Here is a 13,531-nt window from a genome sequence, read left to right on the forward strand (position 1 = left end):
ACCCCAGCGACTTAAGACTGGTTTTGTGGTCCAGGGTCACATATGTATGTACAAAGAAAATAAGCAAGGTATCAAAATCTCAGTCCATGCATGGAAATGTGTAAAGATTCTCCTCTTTTTAGACACAGGTACTACTTGTATGGGCATGTTGCAATGAATGGAAACACACACACACACACACACACACACAACCCTTGCAATCACACACAAATATACAGTATGCTACTTCTGTGACATATTAAGTGACAGTCATGAAAATATAAAACACACACACACACACACACACACACAACCCTTACAATCACAAACCTCTGTGGCCATGCTCTGGTTTCCACCATTCTCCAGAAGATATTGCACAACATCCAGGTGATTCTCTTGAGCAGCCATATAAAGTGGAGTGAAGCCATTCTGTAGTAACAACAGGTACCATAAAGCTTAACATTATAACATTTTATTGAATTACATTTTAATCATATGAAATAAAATTATATATTTTAAAACTATTAATTAAAAATTATAAATATTATTATAATTTTATAGGATTTTCCCACCTGTGATTGCGAGTTTACATCTGCTCCTCTTTTCACCAACAACTTCGCAACTTCTTTCTGCCCAGCTAGACAAGCAATGTGCAATGCTGTGTTCCCTTTCTGGAGAGGAGGAAAGAGAGATACATATTCACTGTGATTGTGCACTTGTTTGTGTTTGAATTTACTGGTACTGGTGTGAATCATTAAAAGCACAAAAGGACAACACTGAAAAAAGGGGGGAAAAAAGTATCGTGGGCTTGCTTTACCTTATAAATCTCACATTTATAAATTAATAAATACATTCTAAAAATAAAAATATCTATAACAAAATATCACATTTATTTCAGATGCAAAATTTAATTTCAAGTTTTTTTCCTTACACCAAAAGCAATTTTTAAACTTTTTTTAATGAATAAATTTAACACAATTCAGTGATGTTTACACTGTAAGAAATAAATGGAAAAATGGATAAACAGCTGTAAGAAAACAATATGGAAAATTCCATATTTGTGACACAGTACATATGAGCTGTATTTTTACATACTTTTATTACAGTGTATGCATAAAACAAGAACAGCTATTTGCAAATGAGGACTTCGGACTATATGAGACATTTGTCCTGATCTGCAGAAATCTTAAAAAGGACTTTTACCAATCTAGTCCATAATAAAACAAATGAATGAAATACACTAAAACAATCACATTTCTGCCCAACACAAAGTCTCAATAGCTTTTGTCCTCATAGAACTCCTTGCTGTCAGTGTGATTGCTGGTCATGTGTTTATAGTTCCTGGCTTGTGTGGGTGTGTCTGTTTAGCCCTGTGTGTCAGATGACAGGAGTCACCAGAGTCCAACTGTACTCATCATACACAGTGCTGGATGACTGGCATTCCGTCAGATTTACTCTCTCTCTCGCCATTTGGCAATCACATACCCCTCCCTCCAATTTATCAGTGTTTATGTGTGTTTAACCTTGGTTGAAGAGTCCACGGTCGCACCCCTCTCCACAAGTTCCTCCACCAGCTCCACGTGACCCTCTTTGGCTGCTAGATGAAGCGCATTGAGTCCATTCTATGCACAGAGGGAGACGTGATTAATACGTTTTCCTGATTAATACAATCGGTACAGATTTGATATTAGGATACAATACAGAACAAGACAACAACAAATTTTGCTCATGATAAATAATAGCAATATACAAGTTGCATTAAAAAACAGACTTTTGGAAGGGTAATTTTATAATGCTAGAATAAAAATGTTTCCTATACTAGATCTCTGAGCTACATTCTCTGAGTTCATTAATTGGAGAATCGTTACGTATAGCTGAAAAAGATTAACTACAAAAAATAAAGATTATGGAAATTTCATGTTGAATATATTAGAACATAATATAGTATAACAATTTAATTTAATTTAATTTAATTTATTTAATTTATTTTATTTTATTTTATTTTATTTTATCTCTTGCTTGAAAATCCTATTTGTAAAGAACAATTATCACAGATTTACTATGGCTAAATTTGGCAACAGCCTTTTTTATATTTTAGTGCGATGACCAGAAAAATGGTCATTGTGAATCTGAGTCATTATGAAATATGTGATTTTCATTATATCATGTAAAAAGTCACTTATTCGTAAATCAAGCTTACATGTTTAAAAATTGAATTTTAGTGTTTAATCCATTTATTTTATTTTATTTTATTTTATTTTATTTTATCTCTTGCTTGAAAATCCTATTTGTAAAGAACAATTATCACAGATTTACTATGGCTAAATTTGGCAACAGCCTTTTTTATATTTTAGTGCGATGACCAGAAAAATGGTCATTGTGAATCTGAGTCATTATGAAATATGTGATTTTCATTATATCATGTAAAAAGTCACTTATTCGTAAATCAAGCTTACATGTTTAAAAATTGAATTTTAGTGTTTAATCCATTTTTCTCAAGCTGTAAATAAGCATTCCCTTTATTCAAACATCACCACCTGTCTTAATTTACTAATGCACCTCATTCTGTGCTTGATGGGTAAATCATGACAGCTCTTGTGTAACGCAGTGTGGCTAACAGTCAGACTCGTCATTAAAAGCAGAGAGAGTTAACGAAACGGTAATCTCATTTATTTGGATAATGAAAGCTGGAGGAGTTTTCACATCCGGAGAGAGAGATTTCGGTAAGAGTGGAAAGAAAAAAAATAGATAAACCATGGGCAGATTATATTGCAATATCACTCAGCGAGGATTAGAAGAGTGGATTTTAGAGAAAACCTAATCTCATTTATTTGGATAATGAAAGCTGGAGGAGTTTTCACATCCGGACAGAGAGATTTCGGTAAGAGTGGAAAGAAAAAAAAATAGATAAACCATGGGCAGATTATATTGCAATATCACTCAGCGAGGATTAGAAGAGTGGATTTTAGAGAAAACAGCATGGAATGCCCGTCCATTGTTGTACTGATGTGCTCATTACTGGTGACTCCAGATGACATCATAATGGATAATGTCATGGTCAAATCTATTATACATCATAGCAGAGGCAAATTCAGCCCATTACATAATAAAGGGGTCATAGCAACCCCATGACATTTGTCTCTGATGTCATTTCAGTCCATTTCAACTGAAAATTTGAATAAACTAATTAAATTATATAGGACTTTTTTTTATTGTTGCTAGTTTGACTAGACCTGTCACTTACATTAATTTTTTTTTTTGCTATTTCACGTCCAGTTGCATTTAATGTAAAAAAAATAAAAATAAAATAAAAAATACATAAACAGCACAATGACACTTTTCAAGGGAAATATTTCACAAAGGGTTGTTTATAACTCTAACACTTTCTATTCTATTTTAATTCTACTTTATCTATATTTATCTTTTTTATTTTTTTTATTCTTTATTTAAAAAAAAAAACAACAAATAAAAACTAGCTTTCTATTTTTTCTATTCTATCTACATATATATATACACACCTTGCTACGTGTACTGCGTTAGGCTAACCGAGACTTGTCATTTGCACTTATATATTGTTGCTCTTTTGTTAGTTTTGACTGCTTTTATTGTCCTCATTTGTAAGTCGCTTTGGATAAAAGCGTCTGCTAAATGACTAAATGTAAATGTAAATATCATGTATCAGCATATATACTATTTCATTTGGACACATGGCAGTCAGACTTAGTGAAATGTGCCTTATTCTACAATCATAAAAATTTTTTTACTGTAACTTTAAGGCACTTAAAACACTGTTTTTCTCTTTTTTTGCATGTTGGTTCCATGGCTCAAGAGTATTTGTTTGGCAGTTGGCACACCTTGCTAAAACCAACACTGTGAAGATGATTGGTTGAAAATTTTGTAGGTCGTGTCTGTGCCAAACCTCACTGAATGTATTTTGCATGTGGTATTTCCTGTACATTCATAAAAGGACAATTTAATAATACACTCTCTGAAAAAAAGGTAAAAAGTTGTCATTCGGGCAATACCCTAAGGTACAAAAGTTAAAAAGCACATCTTTGTACATTATTTACCCCTAAATTATACATATTAATTCATAAAAGTACATCTTAGTACGTACCACTCCACTGACAGTTTTGTATCTTCTTTTCTGAGTGTATATATGACTAGATAAGGAAATGTTTTTTTGTTTTTTTTTATGCATGCATGTTTGCATTTGACTATGTTTGATTTCAAAAGAAATCAGTTTAACATGGACTTCACACATTTTAAGACTGAAGATCAATTAGCTTCAATATATTCTGTGATATCAGTGCATTGTTATGCCAGGGGTAATTTGTAAGGAATGGTTGAACACAGCAGTGCTGTGACAGTGGGAGGGTTTAGTTAAGCAGAAGGTACAGAAGGTCGGGAGTGGGAACAGCTGCCAGAGACACGCATGAGTAAAAAGGCTTTGATGTACTAGAAAGAACTGCTTGGCAGAGGACTAGCTGATAATGCTGACAATGTAGCATTTGTCAGGAATCAGTATTGCTATACATCATAACAATGCAATCTGTGCCCAGGCTGGACAGCAAAGTAAAAAAAGCATACACATTTCTAATAATCGGGATTATCCTCCACTCACAAAGCACAATCTACTAAGACTTTCTAAAGAGTTTGGAGCTAACACAGAGTTGACAGAACATGTCTCTTAAGCTGGAAAGAAGTTTATGGCTATACCTGCTTCCTGGAGAACCATGGACTTCAAATTCAGCTTTACTCAATAGATTTTATTGCAACAGATTAGATTAAATTCATATAAATACATAATCTAAATGGCTTGAGATGTAACAGTGTGCAAAACCTCCAATTGGTGAATTCATTTGAAATGCATTGTAAAAAAAAGTATGAAATATGATGAGAAGAAAATAAATGAGAAGACATTGCAATTATTTCTTTGATTTTTACAACACTGAAATTCTGTTTCATGTAAAAAGTTACCTGGTTGCATGTGGAAATGTCCTGTCCGCTCTTGAGGAACTCCAGCACCTTTTCAACATTACCTGCCCTGGCTGCCCTCAGGAAGCTGGTGTTACTGTCCGACTGTTTATACAACACAAAGGAAAAACATTAGGAAACATCAGCCCAGCACTAGTAAAAAACTGAAAGCAATATTCAAGTGATCAAATTCAATGCGACTCATTTTACTTCCATAATGTGACATATTTCCAAGATATTAAACAAGAACAAATGGGTGTGATCTGTGACATTTCTGATAATATACACTTACTGTTCAAAAGTTTGGGGTCAGTAAGACCGAATGGAATCGAAATGTAGTAATTATTTCTGAAAATTCATCTTTGCCAAAACAGGAATAAATTACATTTTTTAAATATAGGCTATTAAAACAGCAAGTTATTTTCATTTGTAATAATATTTCATAATATTACTGTTTTTATGCATCCTGGGTGAGCATAAGAGACTTCTTTCATAAACATTAAAAAAAATCTTACTGCCCCCAAATGTTTGAACAGTACTGTAAATATTTCTCATTTTCTCAAAGATTATGGTATGTGCTTAAGTCTCAGCGAGTATGTGAAGGTTGTGATTTCAGTGGGTGTATCTCCTTTTATCAGAATTGTGTTTGAATGTGACTCTGCTAAATATAGATAGCAAAACAGAATGAAGGCAGCTGACAAGACACAGACAGAGAGAGAGAGAGAGAGAGAGAGAGAGATCTGCATGTGTGCATGGTTATGCACTGAAAGTCTTGCCATGTGAGGAAGAAAATTAATGCCAAGATCAAATTTCAGATTTGGCATCAACAAGCAAACATGTGTTGATTATACTACTTCGGAGCAATCGCTTTTAAAGCCTTTGGCATAAGAGTCACAACTGTGACAATAAAAACTGCATGTGCAATACCAACACAAAATCTGATTAATGAACACTACAGAGCAGGTAGAGAGTACAGGTACCTTTCAATTACCCTTCAAAAGCTACACAAAATTTATTAAAACATACATTGTTACGAAAATATTAAAACCTCTAAAGTCAAGCATTTTCAATAACGGAAGCAAGTATTAAGGTATTTATTTTAATCTTGTTACATTAGAACTGACAAGAGCATTGGTACTAAGTTCTGGCAGCGGTATTTAAGATGCTAATGAACAGATCAGTAGCTCTCGGGCCATGTGGAGTGTGAAGCATTAATGTGTCAGGTCATCACAGACTATTGACCAAAATGTTTGAGACATGACCTCTGCTCCTTCTGAGATTGAGAGGTCACATCTTAACACATGCGGGATCTGAATAAGACCTATCCAATGGAAACAGACACTGTACATTTGCTGATGAAGTTGCACTCACACATGCTCCACTATTTGAGCTCATGTAAGCAACAAAAGTTCAAATCTGGTTCATGACATTTCCTGATCAAATTGTTCTCTTAAATTCTCATTAATTACACTTTTCATAGAAATAAAAGTGATACCACTGCTAATGAATACTTTTACATTAGTGGTGATCATTGTTACCTTTTTCTGAGGTAAGACATACTATACTATATTTGATAAAAATCAAATATAAAAATTAATTAAACTACAAAGTCTTGAAATACTGACTATAAAAACCCCTACCATATCAAACAGCTTTAATTTCCAGCAGGCTTTGTAGGTTAGTGCTGTTTTGATGCTGGTCAAACCAGCCAGGCCAGCATATAGCCATGCTGATGGCCAGCAAACCTTAGTTAGTGAAGCTAGTCAGTTAACATGGTCTTTCTGGTGATGCTAGTTGACCAAAGAAGTCTTGCTGGTTAAACTAGTTAAGAAGCCTATTGGAAGCTTTCCATCTTAAAGGGATAGGATAGTTCACCCAAAAATGAACATTCTGTCATCATTTACCCATCCACATGTTGTTCTAAACCTGTATAACCTTTTGTGGAACACAAAAGAAAATCTTTTGAAGAGTGTTGTTGATAACCATGGGCCCATTGGTTTTCATTTTATGACCAAAAAAAAACTGAAACACACTCACTATAATAAAGGTTCTTTATTAGTAACAATTGTTCCATGAAGAACTTTTAACATTCCATTACAGTAAAGGTTCTGTATAAAAAAATGTTCTTTAGATTATTAACACCAAGAAAAATAAATGGTTCTTATAAAAACTGTTCGTTTAATTAATAATGATTCTTCTTTTGGCATCACTCTAAGAAAATCCTTTTGGAACCTTTATTTCCAAGAGTGCATTTCTCATGTTCCCCAGAAGAAAAAAGTCATACAGGTTAGAGACGATGTGAGAGTAAGTAGATGATAAAAAAAACAAAAAAACAATAATAATAATTTTTGGGTGAACTGTCCCTTTAAGTCAAGATCTGAGAAGTTGAAAATCCTTAATGAGATGTTAACTGCAATCACCATACTAAAAAAAAAAATAAAAAAAAAGAGAGAGAGAGAACATTGAAAGTTGAATACATAACAAACACAACTGGACTTTTCAGCAGGAAAATCACCTCAACAATCCTCTACTGAACCTGGATATTATTAAGATTGTCTTACCATGGTATCTGCCACAGAACTGTTGTAACGGTCCAGAGATGGATCACTTCCAATGGTCCGCAGGCCTTTACCTGAACCACATGCCTTACACATTGCCGCATTGCCCATGGTAAAGCTTAGCAAAAAAGCTGCACTACACTTTACATCAACCGAGTTTCTGCACTCACTGTGCCTCTTCCAGTGATAACCAACCACTGAACATCAAATCGCTCACCGGGAGATTGATTCTCGCTCACATGCACTTAGCTTTATGGGTTTGCATTATCCTCAGTCTTCAGGTAGTACCCAGGAGCCCATTCAATTATCAGCTTCAGAGCATCTATCCAGCTAATGCGAAATCCCCCAAACTTTCATGTCTATCTTTCTCCTCAGGTCCGGAACATCATCTTTTATGTGCTTTCTCTGATCCCTGCTCCGTGTCTTCTGTGAGAATCTGCATCCCGTATTGGCACAGAAGCCTTGGCTCGTCTCCTCTTCTTTTCCGGTCTTGTCTCTCTTCCCGCCTGGCTTCGTAACTGACAACTGCGGCCGTAAATGTGTCTCCCATTGCTATATCAGGCTGAATATCCACCCCGTCCAGGATCCAGGGCTAGGCTATTTTTAACCCCTCCAGGCCCAAGCAGCAATGTGACAGAGCAAGGGACAGCAAGGGACAATCCTGCTGGGGAAGAGCCAGCTGGGAAACCTGTCCTTTTCCTCCTGAGGGCCAGGAATGTGCATCCACCGGGACAACTGAGGAAGAGGGTGTTATTTACAAAAACCCTTGGTTGGTTGTCTTACCATCCATACCAAAGGCCATACATTTGGAGGACTATGTAAATCGTGGAACATCATCTAAAAGAGGTTCTCATCCTCAAGTAAAAGCTCTTCCAAAATGGTTTAACACCACATAAATCCAATTCATCATCCATGAGGAGTGTAACCGAGATTAAACAGCTATAGCAATGGCTTCAGAATCAGACCAAATGGCATCGAGGCTTCAGCATCTGTGGGTCATCTCTGGTCCCGAGGCAGTCCGCATTGACCAGACTATTCAGCATTTGGCTGACTTCCACTACAGACATAATGACCTGCCATTGACTGCCCTGATCAATGCCATGCCCCCAGTTAACCAACCTACTATGGGTTTTACTACAGTTAATGGGGCAATAATGACAAACGTGTTTAAACAGTAAGGAACATATTATAATTAGCCTTTAAAAACAAAGCATAGTGAACTCTATGTACAAGTACAGCTGAGAATGTAAAGTAGCTTGAGGCATCTCTATTTATATTTACAAATTTATTTCAGTGTTGTAGACTAATATACAAAAATGTGGGTAACACTTATAAGGTTCATTAGCTAACATTAGCTAACATGAACTAAGATTGAACAATACTTTTACAGCATTTATTAGTTATGCTGTGTTAATGTCAATTTCAGCGTTTACTAATGCATTATTAAAATCACAAGTTGTGCTTGTTAACATTAGTTAATGCACTGTGAATTAACATGAACTAACAATGAACGACTGTATTTTTATTAACTAACATTAACAAAGATGAATAAATTCTGTAATAAATGTGTTGATCATTGTTCGTTCATGTTAGTTAATACATTAACTAATATTAACAAATGGCACCTTATTAGTCTTTTTCTGTGGAGCTAGGCAAGTTTTCCTCATCATCTGCCCCAATTATTAGTGGAGTACCTCAGGGCTCTATTTTGGGGCCGCTTCTTTTTAACTTATATATGCGCCCTCTGGGGGATATTATCAGGAAGCACAATGTTTCGTTTCATTTATATGCTGATGATACGCAGTTGTACCTCCCACTAAAAGCTGGTGATTCCATTCAGCCATTGCTGGAATGTATCTCAGATATTAAAAAATGGTTAACAAATAACTTTCTCCAACTCAATGAGAACAAAACAGAAATTATTGTTTTTGGTCCCCAAAAAATGAGAATTTATATTATTGATGAGCTGGGCAATCATTTCCCCTCCATTTCCTCACAGGTTAGAAACCTGGGCGTTATCATAGACTCAGAATTATGTTTGTCCAAACAAATTAATTCTGTTGTTAGGAACAGTTTTTATCTCCAAGCTTAAATCATTTTTGTCTTTTCAAGATTTGGAGAAGGTTATTCATGCTTTTATTACCTCATGTTTAGATTACTCTAATTCACCGTACTCAGGTCTTCCTCAGTCATCGCTTTCACGCCTCCAGTTGGTACAAAATGCAGCTGCAAGGCTGCTGACTGGGGCAAAGAAATATGACCATGTCACTCCAATTTTAGCTTCGCTTCACTGGCTTCCGGTCCATTTTAGAGTTCAGTTTAAGATTCTGTTGTTTGTTTTTAAAGCTCTAAACAATCAAGCTCCATCTTATCTTAAAGATCTTATTATCCCTTTGTCATCTACCAGACTTTTAAGATCCACTGACAGGGCTCTTTTATCTGTCCCTCGTTCCCGTTTGAAAACTAAGGGTGACAGAGCCTTTTCAGTCACTGCCCCCCGTCTGTGGAACCAATTGCCTCTAGACTGTCGCCTTGCACCTTCCATTACCATTTTTAAATCGAGGTTGAAAACTTATCATTTCTCCTTAGCATTTTAATTTCATTTCAATTGTGTTATTGTCTGTCTTTTTTTTATTATTTTCTGTGTTTCCTTTTCTCTTTTAATTTTATTTTACATTGTTAAGCACTTTGGATAGCTTTGCTATGTTGAAATGTGCTATATAAATAAAATTTACTTACTTACTTACTTACTTATTGTAAAGTGTTACCAAAATGTGTAATTCTCAGGAAAGATTAAAACAAATTATTTCCTCATGCTTACCCAGGCTGCATTTATCTAATGAAAAATACACAAAAAATGTGAATATACTATTATAGTTTAAATGAACCATTTCTACTTTATTATATTTTAAAATGTAATCTATTTATTGCAAAGCTGCATTTTCAGCAGACATTACTCCAGTCACATGACCCTTCAGAAATTATTCTAATATGCTGACACAGTGAACTGTTTTTGTTAGAAACAGAAATCTTTATAAATGCAAAATTAAAAACATTTTTGAATGCATCCTTGCTATATAAAGCAATTTTGTCCCAAAACATTTATATATTTGTAAAATATAACTAGGCTTTCCCATTTAAAATAATAGTAATATTTTTCAGGAACTAATGTTATAAAAACACTATAAAATTGTATATTGTACTATTTACATGTAAATTATATTATACGTGAAAATTTCCACATGTAAATTCTAATTCTATGTAAATATTCTCAGCTTCTTATGTATCTCAAATATAATAACCTGCTAAGATTTCTAGTTTCATAGGCATTTAATAACACTGTAATGATGACACTGCCAGTCAAGTAGTTATAGGTTGCAGAAGGCCATCCAGGTCAAATAGCATAACACAAGTCTGTTTTATGACACATCTGTGCTGACAAGACAAACACTTTTACTCCCATCAACACTGTTGCTTTTTCAACCCTTTCCAACCTCTCTTTAGAGGTGATGGATATTTCATGAATGATTCATTCATTGCATCTGTCACTTGACGAATGAACAAGACTCTGGAGGTGAAGTAGTCATTTGTGGTTCTCATCATTTACCATGGCTGCATTATAGTTATTTCCTGATTTGAATATGATCAAACATTTTATGTGAATGTGTACAGGGAATTTTGCGATTGAAAATATAACATTTTAAAGGGATAATTCACCCAAAAATGAAAATTCTGTCATTAATTACTCACCCTCATGTCGTTCCAAACCCATAAGACCTTCGTTCATCTTTGGAACAAAATTAAGTTATTTTTGATGAATTCTGAGAGCTCTGTGACAGCAAGGATACTACCATGATCAAGGTCCAAAAATGTAGCAAGGACATCGTTTAAATAATCCATGTGACATCAGTGGTTCAACCGTAATTTTACAAAGCTACGAGAATACTTTTGTGCGCAAAGAAAACAAAAATAAGTACTTTATTCAACAATTCATCTCCTCCGCGTCACCCTGGCGACATTTTGGAGAGTATCCACTGAACGTAAACAACGTATGCAGCAGCACACGGAAACGTTGTTTTCGTTCAGATCAAAGACTAACCAATGTAAACGTATCCGCGTGGCGCAGCTGACACAGAACAGCATACGCTGTTTACGTTCAGTGGATACTGTCCAAAATGGCGCTATAGGTGTTAATTTGTGTTCCGAATATGAACGAAGGTCTTACGGGTTTGGGACGACATGAGGGTGAGTAATTAATGACAGAATTTTTATTTTTGGGTGAACTATCCCTTTAACTCTGTTAAAATGAATAAAAAGAATGACTGAAGATTTGTTCATTTTGCTGAACAAGATTGAACAAGGTGGTAAATATCAGTACTTCTTGGTTGTTTCTCACTATAAATTAATATATTTTAACTGAATAAAATAAAATGAATAAATCAGCCATTAAAAAAATGTAATCTTTGGTACAGTAAAACATTTTCAAAACTTGGAAGTGCTTGGCAGATTGCAAGAACAAAACTAAAGCATACATGAGTTATATCAAAAGGTTATGTCATCTCATATGTAGCCAATGAGATTTTGCACTCTAGAGACAAATCTGCATACAGGATGATCCTATTTCCTAAGCCTCTTCCAGTATCTGTGCTCTGAAACAGGTGCGGAACAGCTGACTACAGGATTTATCCCCGGAGCTCATCTGCAGTGCAAAAATACTAAAATGCAACCATAAAAATTTGCATTAATTATTATATACTGCAGGTAACAGTGGTGATAACTTTCTGTACACAACTGAGAATTAAAAATGATTATTAATAATAAAGAAACCATAAAGGCAAGTTATATAAAACAAAAGTAAAATAAAATATTTTTTAATAATAATTCGATTTTGCATTAACTTATGCTAACACTGAAAGAACAAAAACGAACAATTCACATAGAATAAATACAGATTAAAATATGAAGAACAACAACTGGATTATACTAGATGCTACATTTGGATATTATGAAATAAACTATTTTAAATAGTATTAGGGCTGTGTGTGATTACACTTTCTAGACTTTGCAATGATAAATGTAAAGATTTTGACATTAAATGATCGCAGAATTCTTTAAACCGACACGTGTGATAGGTCAGCTGTATCTGAGCTGGCACATATGAATTTGAGTTTTTTTTAATTGAGGTTTCTAAGTGTTAGTATACCTTGCGTTTGCGCTCTGCTCTCTCTCTGTGTCTCTTGCATCTCTCTCTGGCTTTTACGAGAGCCTTTATCTCAGGAGGTTGTTCCAGTTCCCGTGCCTTTTTCAGGTGTGCTGCTGCATGTGCCATGATGACAAACCACAGCCGCCACAGAAACCGTGCACAGGTTCTCCTATATCACTTCAGAGGTGAAATAGTCCCATATGGTTTAAAGCAAATGTTGGAGTCCTTGTTCTGCTTTTCCCAATGGCTCCTTTGAATAAGGTGATAATGGACACACTGTGCCAGTGTCCTCCCACAAATCACTCTGAATAACTCTTTAGACTAAACTACTCTGATCCGCTGTGAATTCCCTCTTCAGTGCAGTTTGTTGTCTCTTTTTTCCCCTACAGAGAGTTACTCCAGTCTATTGGTTGGCTGAAGAGAGAAAAGCCTCACTTGCTGAATCTGAATATATATCACCATGTGTGAACTGGACAAGAGAGGGAGAGAGAGAGAGAGTGAGGGAGAGAGAGGAAGAGAGGAAGGACCTGTCTGTCCAGATGTAGAGGCATCCAGCTATATTCCAGCTGTGATTGTGTGTGTGTGTGTGTGTGTGTGTGTGTGTGTACTTCACAAATGTGCGTGTATAAGAATAGAGACACAATTAAAAAGGGTTTGTTTCAGAGAAAAAACCTGAAACTGTTAAAGGGGTCATATGATGCGATTTCAAGTTTTCCTTTCTCTTTGGAGTGTTACAAGCTGATTGTGCATAGATAAGATCCCTGAAGTTGCAAAGACTAAAGTCTCAAAACCAAAGAGATATTCTTTATCAAAG

The 13,531-nt window shown here is 35.2% G+C and overlaps 1 protein-coding gene across 12 annotated transcripts in view; it reads right to left on the reverse strand.

The window, feature by feature from the left end:
- LOC107692594 (ankyrin-2-like) overlaps positions 1-13,531 on the reverse strand; it is a 68,081-nt gene that overhangs the window by 37,257 nt on the left and 17,293 nt on the right. For 10 of the 12 annotated variants that reach the window (XM_016491715.1, XM_016491707.1, XM_016491706.1 and 7 more), the window contains exons 1-5: positions 12,718-13,152; positions 4,960-5,061; positions 1,503-1,601; positions 552-650; positions 310-408 (exon numbers count right to left, since the gene is read on the reverse strand). In XM_016491715.1, coding sequence (XP_016347201.1) covers positions 310-408; positions 552-650; positions 1,503-1,601; positions 4,960-5,061; positions 12,718-12,843 — 525 coding nt within the window. In that variant the 5' untranslated portion in view covers positions 12,844-13,152. Of the gene's footprint in view, positions 1-309; positions 409-551; positions 651-1,502; positions 1,602-4,959; positions 5,062-12,717; positions 13,153-13,531 lie in introns of those variants that run through there. The other 2 variants (XM_016491712.1, XM_016491704.1) reach the window with 2 other exon arrangements.

This window comes from Sinocyclocheilus anshuiensis, unplaced genomic scaffold, assembly GCF_001515605.1.
Source record: "Sinocyclocheilus anshuiensis isolate Anshui unplaced genomic scaffold, SAMN03320099.WGS_v1.1 scaffold50, whole genome shotgun sequence".
NCBI lineage: Eukaryota > Metazoa > Chordata > Actinopteri > Cypriniformes > Cyprinidae > Sinocyclocheilus > Sinocyclocheilus anshuiensis.